Source organism: Embiotoca jacksoni, unplaced genomic scaffold (assembly GCF_022577435.1).
Source record: "Embiotoca jacksoni isolate LCO1_2020_lvr unplaced genomic scaffold, fEmbJac1.0.p SCAF_1, whole genome shotgun sequence".
Taxonomy (NCBI): Eukaryota; Metazoa; Chordata; class Actinopteri; family Embiotocidae; genus Embiotoca; species Embiotoca jacksoni.
This window is the reverse complement of record NW_027185229.1, coordinates 2,085,009-2,100,584: the sequence shown is the minus strand read 5'-3', so window position 1 is coordinate 2,100,584 and position 15,576 is coordinate 2,085,009. Positions and strand designations below refer to the sequence as shown.

Here is a 15,576-nt window from a genome sequence, read left to right as displayed (position 1 = left end):
CCACAGAGACAACATTTCATACCCTTTAATGTCCATGACCTCCAATGTGCAATTATTTAATACTCTCATGGCATTTTGCTTCAAATTCCACTTCAACCACTGAATGTCTGAAAGGACGTAAGTGCTCCTGAAGTCTAAATGTGAGGTGTAGTTTATATCACAACAAAACTGTCCGAGTCCAAACAGTTTGATCCACATTATCTGTTTATGGACTCTGATTCCTGTTGGTCCAACAAAACACTTGCTTTTGTAATCTGAGAACATTGAACAACATCTGGAGCACAGTCCTCACACATGGCCACCCGCTTCTGGTGACCATATTCTCATATCCCAGACACCTCAACACTTTACTCTTCATCCGTGGAGAGAAGCAGTCGTTCAGATGCAGAGAGCTCAGGCAGGCCGCCTTCACGTGCTTTTTTCCCCTTTTCCAGCACGATGTCATCCTCACTTGGACTAAGACACGTTTTTGAAACTCATGTACAGAGTGCTGACCAGCGTCGGCTCCTCGTGCAGTGAGTCCTTACCGTGGGAATGCTGCCAGCACCGAAGTGTCACCAACCTCTTGGGAAGCTGACCACTGAACAGAAGGTAAATGCAGGGATTCACACAGCTGTTCAAGCTGGCCAGCAGCATCAGGATGGTGAAAGTCGCAGCTGGAACGTTAGGAGAAGTGAATAGTGTCATGTGTTTGCAAAAAAGAAAAAGAAAAAGAAAAAGAAGCCCTTTACCACCTTTAAACACGTTATGATGTCCGTGCGTAAATACGCACTTTGTGCGTAAATACGCACTTTGTGCGTTAAGACTTAGATTTCACACAAAATACCCTATAAAGCATATGACGGCTTGATTTAGGTTAATTATTACACTGAGTACCCACCAGAACTACGCGGTAACTTACTTTCTTTTGGTGCATGTGTGTCCCAGGCGGACCACAGCTGGACGGTGAAGAAAGGAGCCCAGCAGACGATGTAAGCCAGAACTATGACCACCGTCATCTTCAGCGTCTTCACCCTGGCCTTGGACATGCCGACCACGCCGCTGGCTCTGGATGGCAGCGGGAGACCCACGCTTCCCTGCAGCTGAGTCTTTTGGTACAGGTTGATGTGGATGGCTCGGCAGATGCGCACTTGACAAAAAATAACTGCAAAAACAGGCAACACAAAAATGACCAGCGTGGTCCAGGTGATGTAGGTCTGCAGGCCCCACGGCTGGATGAAATTAGCCCAGCAGTCAAACACACCGGGGGCGACCTCGACCCGGGAAAAAATGAAAACCTGTGGCAAACTGCCCAGCAGAGAAATCCCCCACGCGATGCACACAGGGATGTTGAGCCTCGTGCGTGTCCGCTGAAACTTCACCATCGGGTTACAGACAGCCTGGTATCTGTCGACTGTCATCACCACGATCATGTAAGTCGAGGAAAACATGCCGAGAACCTGCAGGTACTTCACAAGACGGCACATCAGGTCCGGTCCGACGAACCGGTCTGTGACGTCCCAAATGAGCTGCGGACACACCTGGAAGAAAGCGACCACCAGGTCCGCCAGGCACAGGTGGAACACGAAGACGCGCATCCTGGTCATCTGTTTGCGCTGCCTCCAGAGGACCAGCAGCAGCGCGGTGTTGAGGATGGCGGCGCCCACGAAGATGGCACTGAGGACCGCGATCTCCACCCTGGCCAGACCTTCATCTCTCGCCACATCCTCCTCATCCTCAAAGTCACTGTCATTCAGAGGGCGCATTGTGTTCGGGCAGCGACAGAATTTTGATTTATTAACTTGCCTAAAACGTCTGGAATAAAAGAAGAGAGAGTCTATTCATGACGAACATGGACATTTTTCCAAAAGAAAGATTACTGGCAACATTTTTGTATTCTTGAAGAGAACGAATCTGCACTTAACCCTTTTTATCCAAAGAAAAATCGTTTACTAAAAGCGCAGATTAGAATAAAAGCTGCCTGTAAGGGTGGCGTTTTACGTTTAGCCTTTAAAGCTCTTTTCCTTGAGTATCTTTGAGGGCGCATTAAAGCTGTGATGTTGCAGTGGAGCTCAGGTTGGTCTCTGGTTTTGCTCTGGAAGGTCTCTACTGCTGTCTCAGAGTTTTATGTAAGAATAAAACTGGGTGGAGCTCACATTCATTAAGTTGGTCCTCACAGAAGAAAAAAATAAGTGTGGTACGGTTTATTAATAAAACACCAAGCCATACCAGTCATGATATTACTGAATATGACTCAAAATAATGATGTGCCTCAGTCGCCCATTATTAACTAAATCCAGCACCTCTAGAATCAAGAATGTAATTTAGTCTTCTTCCTGCATTCTCAGTATGTAACTTATTTGATTCGGTGTTGATTTGTATGCAGAGAGGAAGGTGCACTTATTTGATCAACATTTATATGAGCTGAGAACTTGTGATATTTGACAAAATGCTTACTCTCTTCAGTATCTGCCGATGTGGGTTTTCTGTAGGTGGGTGGTGTCGTTTGCTGACATTTTTATTGTTGTTGTTGCAGTTTTCCAGAAAGGGGAATGTTTGCTTGAGTGGCATTTTCACTTGCAATGTTTGAGTGTGCCTCTTTCGTCGGTAAATGTATATTCTTGTAAAAGTGACGACGCAAAGAATTAAAAAGTCAAGAGTTTAAAAAGTCTGTAGAAAGTTAATGAGTGGATTAAATCACAAAGTAAAAGACAAAGAAGAATGATCTGCTCCGGAAGTGATTTTATTTTGAAGGTCTTCTTCTTTGAAGGTGATTTTTAAGGCGGAACTTCTTTTTCTTGCATCTGTGTCTGAAAACACGTCGAACACGTACATCTGCTGTCGTCATTTCTCTCTCGACCAATCACAGTGCAGAACATTTCGACGTCCCACAGCTACACCGGAAGCTCGAATGTAAACAAAGTAGTTCAGAAGAAGGAAGAGGTCGTTTCGCTGCTGGGGTGTTGTTGGAGCACTTCTGTGTTTGTAAACGATGTAACCTCATGAAACGGGTGAAGTCATCCAGCCATCGTTCCTTTAACAACCTCCTTGTGTCGTCGACGGCCAACGTTTAGCTTCCCGCTAGCAGAGGAGCTAATTCTCGCTGTGCTAACGGGTTAGCTTGAATTAGCAGTGATGCCCCGAGAGGGAGAGCCGTCTCTTCCTCTGGTCCGCTCCCTGAACAGCCGGATACCCGTGGACACCGTGTTTTGTAACCGCAGCCCTCGTGTGGTCCGGCCGTCGTGGATAGACTACCGCGGGGAGCCTCAGCCGTACGACAAAATGCAGCCGGGGACGGGACGCCGGATGTCCACCTTCGTCGGTAAAACACGTAAAACACGTCGGGAGTTGTACCGAGTCCGTTTCTGTCAGATCTGTGAGCTGCTTTAATTCTCCCTCTGACAGAAGTGGACACACCATATCTTGGTTTCATGGATGGATCCATTTGATTATTGTGTAATGCAGAAACAATCGTCCAAACGAAGCCTTTAAATAGTTCAGTCACTTTTCTTCAAGTACGTTTCTTCTGATCGTGTTCATGCTGCACCATCAATTATCTTTTAATTCAGCGTCTCTAAAAACAGCATGATGCTCTGCAGCCCACCGAGAGTCCTGCAGCTTTCTCACGAGAAAAACCTTCTTATCGACCGTGTTGACCAAAAGATCACAAGATATTTCATTTATTTCATATTTCAAAGCTGTGTTTTGTGGATTGAACGTGTTTCCCCCAAAATGAGCTGCTGCATCAACAATTCCTGAAGCCACGGTCGACTTTTTCTGACTGTGAACCTCATTTAAATATAACCTGAATGCTGCATCTCTAAAACACCACGAGGCACAAATTCTGTGTCAATCGCCAACCTCCAAAAACAGAAGTACTTCATCTTGTATTTGCAGCATAGAGAAACAGTCTCCTGGCTCTGAAGTGTGTTTTATGTTTGTATTTTTCTCAGGTCACCCGTGGATGTTCAGAGATGCAAAAACTGATGAGTGTGTGAAGGTGAACCGCAAAGAGCTGTTTATTCCTAAACCGGCAGACAGTGGGAGTGTTGTGTTTGCTATCGTCACTTTACCAGGTACGACAAGTACTCGAGAACACTTATGACACCAGAAACGGAAAAAATACCTGAAGAAATCAGATTTGTGTGTTTTGAAAGGCTGTTAAAGTAAAGTCTGCAGAAGTAAAAAGGGTTTTCCATCATTTCAATTTTCAGTGTCGGAGGTTTTAAGATGTCTTTCACCTCTTTCATCTGCCACATCTTTATGAAAATGGAGCTAAGTGGTGTTTAATTTGTGGTGCTCAAAACATCATGAAGTAATAATAACTTTATTTAAATAGAACCTATAAAAACAGAGTTTACAAAGTGCTCTACAGAGAAGCAAAGCATACTCGTACATAACGGCAATACCGGTAAACATTTAAGAAAACAGGAGGCAAAAAAAGACCAAACCATGAAGGTAGTGAATACAAGAAAAACAAACAAATAACCAAAACAAGCAAATGGAATAGAAAACAAACAAATAAATAAATAAAATAAACAAACAAAAACAGGGGAACAAAAGAACTGCATCAAAGGACATAAAAGGACGACATCACTTCAAAGCAATTCTATAAAAATGGGTTTTAAGAAGTGATTTAAAAGAAGTTAATGATTCTGCGAGCCTTATCTCCTCAGAGGTCGTTCCAAAGTCGAGGGGCTCTGAAGGTAAAAGCACGGTGACCCTTTGATTTAAGTCTGGACTTGGGAACGGCCAGAAGAGCCCACCGGAGGATCTAAGGCTGCGAGTTGGCTCATATGTGGCTAACATTTCAGTAATGTAGCTCGAGGCCAGACCCAGGCGGGCCTTAAAAGTGATCAACAAAATCTTAAAATCAATTCTAAAACCAACCGGGAGCCAGAGAGAGAGGCCACAACTGGATAATGTGATGTCGTCTGTTCAGACCAGTACGAAGCCGAGCTGCTGCACTCTGGACTAGTTGGAGGCGGGAGAGAGATTTTTGGTTTATGCCAGAAAGTGACATAAGAAACACAGAAATCCCATCGTGGTTCGACAGGATGATCTGCAGATGGAACCCTGAACATTTATCTGCAGTGGTTTTCAAACTTTTTCAACCGGAAAATATAATACAAGAGGCGATTTGATTTAGGGGCCACATTATTAGTGACTTTGGATTCAGTCAAAGAAATATTTTGAGTTATATGTTGACAACCTTTTATAAAGTCTAGACAAACATGTGTTTGGTTTGTGCAGTCTACAGCCTCAAAGATCGGGCCCTTCAGGTCATTCGGGGTCTCGTACGACCCGAAGACTACCGCAGGTTGGAAATCCCTCGCTGTCTCCACGAGGAGCTGGAGGATCGACCCAGCATGACGAGAGATCTCCACCTCATCAACCAGCGAGCGGAGCAGTATCTGCTGCAGAGGATCCAGGGCCAGGAGGAGTGAGGCGACACGTATGGACGGACACGTGACACGTATGGACAGCGGGGACGGACACGTGTCACGCATGGACAGTAGGACCGTACTGCTCCTTGAAAGTAGAGAACTCGGATCCGTCAGACCTGATGTGAAGACGTACATTTGCTCCAAAGGACACTCAGTTGAGCAAATCTCTTCCTCAGCAGAGGAAAAAAAAAAGACTGTTGCTTTCACCTTTCAGTCAAAGATTTTCCGTGTAATATGACGACTGCAGCTCCTGTGAAATAGTTCTGATCGCCCTCTAAAACGTTAAGAATGTATGTGTTTACTCCTGAAAGGCCTCGAGACAGACGGAGAAACATTCAACCATCAGACTCACAGACTCCCTGAGAATTCCTGGTCGATCATTTGCACAGACGGCTCCTACAGGAATGTTTTATGTTATAGTTGAACTTCAAAATACAATATCGTCACATTCGTTAGGATTTCCATAGAGATATATTCTCCTCGTGCTCTTGTTGGGAACAACTGAAGTTAGGTTGTTTTAAAGAGATTCCAGGGAATGGATTGACTCTCCTTAAAAATAACATCTTACTTTGCAGCAGTGAACTGTTTGTCAGTTATTAGCAAGCTTTAGCTTCGGCACTTTAAATCCAGAGTTGTTCAGAAAACACTTTTGTTCAGACTGTTGTAAACGCACAAAGTCTCTTCTAAAGTTTTGTCTCAGCTGATTTCAGGAGCAAGAACAATCTTTTTATTTGAACTTCAGGCTGTCAAACACTGTGATCGAGGAGCTTGTTCTTTTGTTTTTGCCAACTGTGTAATTTCCTTTCCTCTTTTCTTCTTCTGTTACCCAGGTTTTAATTTACACACTCAAAAGACTTTAACTGTTTATTTGTAAATAAATAAAAGATATATTTCTTACTGGTTAAAAGGGTCTTTGGAGTGTATTGCAATTCATTTTAAAACTGAAAAACAGCAAACATATAGAATCAAATCAAATTTATAGTGCCTTTCTAACTTATCAAATGTAATTCAAGGTGCTTAACACACACACACACACACACACACACACACACACACACACACACACACACATCCTCCTCATGTCCTCACATCCTCCTTACCCCCAAAAACTGCTAATTGACAAACCAAAAATCATGAGGTTACAATTGAATTTCTCAGGAATAATAACATTATACTTCTGTTTTTTTTAAAAGACCAAACTACTGAGTATAAAGTTGGTACACACCCGGCTGTATTTGTGCTGAGAACAAGAAACTATTAGTTTCAGCCGGATGTGTTTGAGAGTTCAATGACTTCAAGAACATGACACTGAATATTATTACAACTTTATGAGAAATAAATGGATTCATTTTAACAAAGCACCTCAGATCAGCATTTTTTTTTGGGGGGGGGGGGGGATTTGAAAGTTATATTATTTATAATTATACAATTGTGATAAAATGGCAGGAATATTTAATGTGTAATAAATCAACCTCGTGCTCGTACAAGTCTGCTGTACAAGCTCACGGACAGACAGCAGGATGTCCAGTCTAAGTGACATGTCAAACCCTGAAATTATAACCACCCCAGTTTACAACAGTATCCATCTGCGGTCCGGGGTACTGCGTTGCTAGGCAACAAAGTAACACAACACATCCCTTTGTGTGTGTGTGTGTGTGTGTGTGTGTGTGTGTGTGTGTGTGTGTGTGAGAGAGACGAGTCGAGCCGAGCCGGGTGCACGAATACTGAGAACATGCATGCAGAGGAAAAGAGAAAAACCTGGGCCTCGGGTCGTTTCAGGAGAGAGCTGTACGTTAATCCTCGGTCGCTGTCGAGAGATTTTCTCTGCGTCTCACAGACGTGTAAAGTTTTTGTTTGGACGCTGAGATCCAGCGATCACCATCCTTCTGTTTTCCTCACCAGCAGGACATTTTGGCCGAGGAGTCACCCCGTCATGTTTCCTCACCTGCAGACGGATCACTGGAGCAAAATGAAAACAATGGTAAGACCTAAAGAAAGAATCTCTCCTGCTTTACAGAGGCAGACTAATAAAACCCTGAAATACTTTGTATGTGTGTCACACTATGCTCAGTTATTCCCACCCAGGTACCAGTTTATCTTGCGTCGCTTCCAGCTGCCTTGTTGAAGGACGCAGGTTTGTAAAAATGACCCAGTAGATGTGATATTGGGGGGCAGAAAGCAGTTTCCAGCAGTTTATACACATTGTACAATGCTGTCTCCAAAAAAGTTGGGACGTTGTGTAAAATATAAATAAAAACAGAATGCGATGATTATCAAATCATATGATATAACATAATTAATTGAAAATAGAGCCTGGAGAAAGGCTGAAAACCAATATTGGATGTTTGTGATCTTTAGGCCCTCAGGCAGCACTGCATTAAAAAATAGACACTATTCTGGAGTGGAAATCACTGCATGGGCTCAGGAACACTTGTGAAAACCATCGTCTGTGAACACAGTTCATCGCTGCGTCCACAAATGCTGTTAAAACTCTCCAAAGAAGAAACCAGATAGAAACGTGATCCAGAAACACCGCCGCCTTCTCTGGACCGAGATCATTGAAGATGGACTGAGGTGAAGTGGACAACTGTCCTGAGGTCCGACGGATCAAAGTTTAAAATTCTGTCTGGAAATCATGGACGCCGCATCCGCCGTGCTAACGAGGAGAGGGACCATCCAGCTTGTTGTCAGTGCACAGTTCAAAAACCCAGCATCCATGTTTCAATATGGGTTTACATGATTTGCAAATCATCACATTCTGTTTTTATTTACATTTCACACAGTGTCCCAACTTAATTGGAAATAGGGTCGTATGTAACAAAGAACATTTGTGCCTCTAATTTCTCTTTATCGTATCTTGTAGCGTATGAATCACACAACGCTGCTCTAAACTGCACCAGCAGCAGCCTCTTACCTCCTCTGACTCAGGATAAAACTGCAGAGCGAGCATACAGTAGGTACCGCATTAAACATTAAACTAAATTCTTAACTTTGGTGAATCTTTTCTTGCCGCTTTATTATTTTATATTTTGTCATTAGACGCACCAAAAACCAGCGTGTCACCTCAAAACATGCCCCAGTACAGGAATGTGTTCAATGAGCACGCCAGGAGGGGCTTCTGCTACTGGCTGGTGGAGAACAGGGGCTCAGCATGTAAGTACGGATCCGACCTGCAGCCAAATGTCACCTGAACAATAAGTACATTCACACACATGTGGCCCGGAGAAGTGACATCTACGCCCCAAACCGTTTTATCTGTTGATCCTGCTGCTCAGATTCACTCTTATCAAATCAACATTTAAGATTCTGAAACTCATATTTGGAGACAAGCAGGAAGCCCTTGTAGAAATCCCCCCTCAAATAATGCAAATGATCGCCCTTGTATACAATAAATAATTGTATGTAACAGATAATCAGAGTTATTAAAAAGAACAATGGTTCGTAATGAATGGTTGGCCGGTAAACTGGGACTTTTTTTATTTCTTCCCTCCAGGTAAAGGAAGCAGCTTTGGTGCATATAAAACCTCTCTCGGATTACCGAAAGTCTGACAGGAAGTGTCACTCACACTTTTGTTTGTCACCGTCTGTCTAGATTTGTTCAAACCAAAGCTGGTGCACACTTAAAAAACAGAATTTCCTGTAGAGTGTGAAAATGAAGTGTTCACCACATGAATAAAACATTTGTTGTGACTGCAATCAGTGGTAAAACCACTGTAGTCATCAAACGATGAAAATCTAAACAGAAGATTTTGTGTTTATCACTTTGACCTTTTTGACTTCCTGTCTTTATTTTTATTTAACATTTTCTTTTACTCACTCTTTTAAGTGTGTTAACGATTCCTTGTGAGTTTTAAATGTATTAAAAGCTGAATAAATTGTGTTACATAAAGAAATGTGCCCTGTCTAGTCTTATTGAGGCTTTGTTTTGAGATTATTGATCAGTACACACATTTTTTTTATATGACATTTAATTTGGAGTCATTTTGTGAAACAAAAAAAAGGGAAATGCTTTATAACAGACTTAGAACTGTGGCTGAACAGTTTATCCACGATTTACTGGTGTCAGACCAGTGGTTTTAGTTTTAATGAGTGAGCCTCTAAATGCATAAACCAGCCTTGTTTTAACCTCATACATACACTAATTCTCTGACCTCTTTATTTATTATTTTTTTTCCTTTTACTTGGTTATCGTTGCTGCTATTCTTTCTTCTTCTTTTTTTTGATTTTTTTTTTTTTTTTTACTATACCAAAAGCTTTGTTTTTTGTAATGTACTATTTCTGTCATTTTGTTTTTGCCAAATTTTGTTACAATAAAGCGAAATTTAAAAAAAAAAACCCCGTTTTAATGTTTTGGCCGTAGTTTCCACTCATTACTAAAATCTCGTTGATTGAGCTAATCTCGCGAGATGTAATAGGTCTGGTCGTTTGGCTGCCGGTTGACCTCAAAACGTAAAAAACTCAACCGGCGCGGTTCATTTGAACGCAATATTAAACGCGACGATAATAAGCGTTTTAATATTTCGTTTTTCTTCAAACACGCGGCGTGTTTGAACGTAGTTCAAGTTGTCCGCGCGGGAGGACACGTTGCGGGCAGCTCGTGCCATTTGAAGGTAACGGAACACCTCTATGCTAATGCATTAGCATCTTAGCTCTTCACACGTGTGATAATTAAGTATAAAGTCGCGATAACACCGATGAATTCTCTCTTTGTACCCAGAAAGGTTGAGTGACAGTTTGACTGTAAAAGTGGAAAATAAGTGGAGTTAGCTTGCAGTAGCTAACAGTTAATTGGCTAAAGCGATGAGCTAACTGAGTCAGACAGGAAGTGTCATCGAGGACACGTGGTGTCATCAAAGACACGTGGTGTCCTCGAGGACACGTGGTGAACTTCTTCACGTAATTTATCCTCACAGCTGCACAAACTCCACTGAGACACTGCTGTGTCATTAAGGTTTTACATTAAAATTTCAGCTGTCAACTACAATTGATTGACGTGTGTCACTTTGCAGGGCTCCACAACATGTAGTAGAAGTTGTTGTGATATATTGAAGTGCACCACTGGATCACCTTTAATCTCTTCTTTTCACTGAATATATTCCCACAGTTAACATACTGATGTGTACATTTAAAAATGAAACCTAGAACTGCAGGAATGTTGATATCTACAGAATAAGTCTGGTTAAATTACTGTTTTTCAGGGAGACTTCTTTGTGGATGTTATCGTTGTCACTTTATGTAATAAATCTCTTTATGGATATTCACCCTGTAAGGAAAGTACACAGTAGCTCATGAGACAATGAAAATATCCTGCAATTAAAACATAAATGAACTCTACCTTTCAGAATTGCACTTTATGTTCTGTCCTTTTCTTCTTGTGCACGTCGATCAGGATCTCAGAAAATGGACCGCAGCGGAAAGAAGGTGGCGACCAAGTGGCTGCAAACGTCTTCGAGCTCACCCGCACGTCTTCCGGGGACGAACGCCGGCTCAGACGCGCTCGGCCGCAGGAATGTCTCCCCGGAGGAAGATTCGAGTCCTCCGGCCTTCAGCGAGTCTCCGGGGTCGGAGCGCCTCGGCGCTCTGAGTCTGGACACGCCCAAGAGGAAGTCCCGGGTGCTCCGTGAACGAGTGCCGTCGTCGAGCAAAGTCAAGCTGAGGAAGCTTTCCAGGAGAAACTTCAAAACGTTCACAGCTTCGGAGGTAAATCTTTACTGTGAATTGTGATTTGACCCTTTTCTTAATTTTTTTTTTGACATTTTCTGTAATTTAACCAAACTACAGTCTCAGAGGTGGAAGATAAAGTTATTGATTTATCTGTTTGCCGCAGGACAAACCCGTGAACAACTCACCCGAGCAGCTGGAGTCCAAACGGACTCAGCAGGTGTCACCGCCTCCGTCCGACTGCTTCATCCTGAAAAAGAAAGAGCGGACGCCTGATGAGGCGTCGAAGGTCGTCTACGGGATGTCGATGGGGGCAGCCGGAGGAAGACGCAGCAGCGGTAACGTCCCCCGGACGGACGCTCACAGTCAGGCTGCCCCGCCCGTAGCTGCACCGTCCGAAGTGCTCCGTCCGACCTCCTGCGACCGAAATATAAACGTCTTCCCAAGAAAACCCAACGATGAATCGGAGGACGACGACGGTGAAGATCAGCGTTCGGACCTCCAGATGTTTGAGGGCACGACGGAACAAAACGACAGCTCGGAGTCACGGACGGACGGAAAGGTAAGTCCACGAATCTGTCGTGTCTTTTAAGTTAAATCTTTTTACTGCATATCAGCTGATTTTATTTATATTGTGGAAATCAGAAGAAAATGTAATTTTTGTACAGAAGCTGAGAAACGGTCGTTCTTAAAATATAATGACTGTAAAATGATCATGAAGCCTTTGAGGAGTTAAATGTAATTCTTTTAATGTTTTTCAGAGTTTTGTGCCAGAAGAAGAAGATTCTTCTCGGAGGTTCTCTGCGTTCGCAGAGAAAATCCTCCACGACAAGTCATTTACAGCAGAAACCCCCCCGGAGGCTGAAGACTGGGACTCGTGCCCCCCCGACCTGGACGTTCCTCCAGACCGTTTTTCCTCTCCTCCTCTGCTGAATCCCCACCGAGCGACGACTTCCCCGTTCACCTTTTTGTCCCCTAACGAACCGTCTGGGAGCTTCCAGCCAGCTGCTGAGGGAACGTTCTCGCCGTCACGGACGACAGTTCATGTCGCGTACGAGGAGCTCCGCCCACCAAACACGGGCCCTTCGGAGAATCGTCCCTCGTCCAACGTTGCGTCCTGTTTCTCGGATCCCTTTGCTCTGCCGGTCCACTCGAACCGAGCGGTTTCTACATCCTACCTGGACTCCCCGACCTCCCGCAGGCGGTCAGACGTGGGCTCCTCCACGCGTCACCCCCGCTACTCCGTCCACGACCGCTCTGCTCAGAAAAGATTGTCCGTGGGGGCGGAGCCTCTGTGGACCAGTTACCCCCACCGGGACAGCGAGGTGGGCTTCATAGACACACACTGCCATCTGGACATGCTCTACGGAAAACTGCGCTTCAGCGGGACATTCGGACGCTTTCGAAGTTTGTACGAGAGCAGCTTCCCTCCGGAGTTTCGAGGCTGCATCACGGACTTCTGCAACCCGCAGATCACGGCGAGGCGGGCGCTGTGGGAAGGTCTGCTGGCCGAGGACATGGTGTGGGGGGCGTTCGGCTGCCACCCCCACTTCGCCAAAGACTACTCCAATACTCAGGAAGACGACATACTGATGGCGATGAGGCACCCGAAAGCCGTCGCTTTCGGTGAGATGGGGCTGGACTACTCCCACAAAAACTCCACCGAGCCCTCGAAGCAAAAAGAGGTAAGAGATGACGAACGAAGTGGAATCTGAATTATTGAAAAGTGTGACGTCGTGTTGCGTCTCTCTGAAGGTGTTTGAGCGTCAGCTGCGTTTGGCGGTGGCCATGCAGAAGCCTCTGGTGATCCACTGTCGGGACGCCGACGACGACCTGCTGCCAATCATGAAGAAGTGTGTTCCCAGGGAGTACAAGATCCACAGGTGTGTGTGTGTGTGTGTGTGTGTGTGTGTGTGTGTGTGTGTGTGTGTGTGTGTGTGTGTGTGTGTGTGGAGCAGAATCATTCATGTTATTCATTATTCGTGTCCATTTAATCTGAACTTTTATTTCCAGGCACTGTTTCACCAACAGTTATCCGGTGATCGAGCCCTTCCTGACCGAGTTCCCCAACATGTACGTGGGCTTCACGGCCGTCATCACCTACTCCGGCGCCACCGAGGCCCGAAACGCTGCCAGCAGGATCCCCCTCAACCGGATCGTGCTGGAGACGGACGCGCCGTATTTCCTGCCAAGAAAGGTGCGTTTTAAATGGAGGCTCGAGAAATCCAAATGGATGTTCTGTGAAGTTCAGCAGACATTTAATGTGACGCTGATAACAAACAGCTGTTCGACAGTCTGGAATTCATCATTCAGTCGAGAATTGAGATTATTATTATTAAAAAGACAAAAATATTTGCTTCGTATAAATAAAACTGAAATCCTTTTTCTTTGAGGAAAACATCCCCAAGCTTTGATTTTAAGGATTACTGAAGTAGAGTTTACTGAATATTTTGGTTGCAGCTGCATACTGTGGTATTAAAATCTATCTTATCATACTATGTAAAAGTGCATATATTCTCCCGTTTATAAATGTAGTGTTTGAACAAAAAAACGTGCTTGTTTAAACGTCAATCTATAAAATGCTCTATTGAAATAATTTCCCTCATCCTGGCTGTCAGCTCCATCTTTTCCAGCGTGTGTTTAATTAACAGTAAACTATCAACTCTTTTGATAATCGTTTAGAACACTTCAGAGTTTTTACAAACCAAATATTAATGGAGATAATAATCAGCTCATATTTTCCCATAATGAAAACAATCATTAATTGCAGTTGGATGCAAAATAGCTTAAAAGAACTTCACCCCGACCAACTAAAACTCGGCTTTGAATTAAAGTTTTATTTATTTCCAAAAGGGAGAATTTCTGCACTTCAAATGAACTTAAATGATAATGTCAACATCACTAATAATAATGATGAAATACCGTGATATTTTCTGTGACTGTTATCATACCATGAAATATCCAACGATGACCTCGTGTTATTTTCCTCAAACTGTTTTGAAATCTTAATGTTGAGGATGAATTGATAAACGGGTCGAGCAGTTTTCCCCTTTTTGCCTTCAGGTGTCGCTCTCTCTGAAAAACAGTTTGGTTTCAGGTCAAAATGCTGCACCGAAAAAAACAAAGTTCACAATCGCAGGAGTAGACAAAGAAACTGGACCGATGGCTGATAGAAACTAAAACCGTTGTCAGTGTATAAAACCAAGTTATATTTGGATATATTGCTGTTGCGTTGCTCTCAGCTTGTTAATCTGGTGACCGTCTCCCTCCTCAGGTCAGTAAAGACGTCTGCCGGTTCTCCCATCCAGGAATGGGCCTCCACACGCTGCAGGAGCTCAGCCTGCTGCGGGGGGAAGACACGGCCACCGTGCTCGACACCGTCCGCAACAACACGGCTCGGCTGTACGGCATCTGACCCTCCGGAGGCAACACCGGCGTTTGGTTTCACACAAACACTCATAAGTTGATGTCGTTAAGAATAAAAGGCCAAAAAAACCAACATGGACGGAGATGCTGTAAATGATCGTTTATCTGGTTATAGTTCACCGATTATTCCTCGTTAGACATTTGTTGGCGGTTCTACTTCATCCGCAGGTTTGTTTTGTAACACAAAGATGTTAAAAGGACGAGAGTAAAAACGTGTTGTGTCTTGAGCCGAGCTGTTTCTTTATAGGAGGAAGAGGAAGTGGCGGCGAGGCTGATCCATTAGTTTGCTTTGACACCACCTCGCTCCCACACATCCGGCCCTGAGTGCTTTTTATTTTGAGGTTGATTATCCGTGGGACATTTTCTGTCGAAGTGAGTCACCTGAGGACGAGAAATAATGTCAGACGTGTCTCGAGTATGCCGAGTTTGATAAAAGCTGTGTTGAAGTGCATATATTTTCCATTTCTCCGTGTTCTTAATAAAAACCTTGATTAGATCCCGTCTGTCTTGTAACACCTGCGCTGATTAAAGGCTTCAGAGACGAAGGACACCATGCGGTGTGTGACCGAATTTCTAAGACCGAGTTTTTGTAAATCTGAATAAATAAAATGAAGTTTCGACCTCCGATTGCTGTTGTAAAGGTCGCGACTCTCAGGAAGGTGAATAATTGTCCCCAGTGAAAATATATGATATAAAGTTGTATCATAATATTTGAACCATTAATATTTGTATGGGATCAAAGGAAGAAATATTTTTAAGATCCTATTAAAGATGAGACAAAAGGTTAACTAATGCTTCATGAAAAAATAATCTAGTCCAAGATCTTTAAAGTGGTGAAACAAAAAGAAATACTGTTAGAAATTAAATCATAATTTTACTGTTTATTTTTTGAATGAACAAAACACCAGAATAAGAACAGCTGCTGTCTGTTTACCAGCAGACGCTGAATATGTCACTTTACTCAAAGTCTTCTTCTGTGGTGGTGATGCCGGTTTCAGAAGGTGCTCTGATCTCCTCAGAGGAGAGAAACACCAGGAGCCTCATTTATAAAACATCGTGTAGG

The 15,576-nt window shown here is 43.6% G+C and overlaps 3 protein-coding genes across 3 annotated transcripts; 2 read left to right on the top strand and 1 right to left on the bottom strand.

Moving 5' to 3' along the window:
• Window positions 1-456: 456 nt before the first annotated feature.
• Window positions 457-1,745, bottom strand: LOC138201242 (vasopressin V2 receptor-like). The gene is made up of 2 exons (XM_069154570.1): window positions 902-1,745; window positions 457-656 (listed from the first exon to the last, which is right to left on the bottom strand). Exons 1-2 carry the CDS (start codon window positions 1,743-1,745, stop codon window positions 457-459), a joined length of 1,044 nt encoding a protein of 347 aa, XP_069010671.1.
• Window positions 1,746-2,860: 1,115 nt separating this feature from the next.
• Window positions 2,861-6,323, top strand: vhl (von Hippel-Lindau tumor suppressor). Its single transcript, XM_069154543.1, has 3 exons — window positions 2,861-3,301; window positions 3,933-4,055; window positions 5,233-6,323. The coding sequence occupies exons 1-3, from the start codon at window positions 3,115-3,117 to the stop codon at window positions 5,424-5,426; spliced, it is 504 nt and encodes a 167-aa protein (XP_069010644.1). The 5' UTR covers window positions 2,861-3,114; the 3' UTR covers window positions 5,427-6,323.
• Window positions 6,324-10,826: 4,503 nt separating this feature from the next.
• tatdn2 (TatD DNase domain containing 2) lies at window positions 10,827-14,502 on the top strand. The gene is made up of 6 exons (XM_069152597.1): window positions 10,827-11,126; window positions 11,254-11,649; window positions 11,849-12,772; window positions 12,843-12,970; window positions 13,101-13,284; window positions 14,362-14,502. The coding sequence occupies exons 1-6, from the start codon at window positions 10,827-10,829 to the stop codon at window positions 14,500-14,502; spliced, it is 2,073 nt and encodes a 690-aa protein (XP_069008698.1).
• Window positions 14,503-15,576: the final 1,074 nt, after the last annotated feature.

What these genes read in the sequence shown, in the direction of transcription:
- LOC138201242 (XM_069154570.1), bottom strand. Translation starts at nt 1,745, where the DNA reads ATGCGCCCTCTGAATGACAGTGACTTTGAGGATGAGGAGGATGTGGCG. An exon ending in CACACATGCACCAAAAGAAA is followed by an intron (nt 657 to 901) that starts GTAAGTTACCGC and finishes CTAACGTTCCAG; the next exon opens with CTGCGACTTTCACCATCCTG.
- vhl (XM_069154543.1), top strand. Translation starts at nt 3,115, where the DNA reads ATGCCCCGAGAGGGAGAGCCGTCTCTTCCTCTGGTCCGCTCCCTGAAC. An exon ending in CCGGATGTCCACCTTCGTCG is followed by an intron (nt 3,302 to 3,932) that starts GTAAAACACGTA and finishes TATTTTTCTCAG; the next exon opens with GTCACCCGTGGATGTTCAGA. An exon ending in TGCTATCGTCACTTTACCAG is followed by an intron (nt 4,056 to 5,232) that starts GTACGACAAGTA and finishes TGGTTTGTGCAG; the next exon opens with TCTACAGCCTCAAAGATCGG.
- tatdn2 (XM_069152597.1), top strand. Translation starts at nt 10,827, where the DNA reads ATGGACCGCAGCGGAAAGAAGGTGGCGACCAAGTGGCTGCAAACGTCT. An exon ending in AGTCACGGACGGACGGAAAG is followed by an intron (nt 11,650 to 11,848) that starts GTAAGTCCACGA and finishes AATGTTTTTCAG; the next exon opens with AGTTTTGTGCCAGAAGAAGA. An exon ending in CGTATTTCCTGCCAAGAAAG is followed by an intron (nt 13,285 to 14,361) that starts GTGCGTTTTAAA and finishes CTCCCTCCTCAG; the next exon opens with GTCAGTAAAGACGTCTGCCG.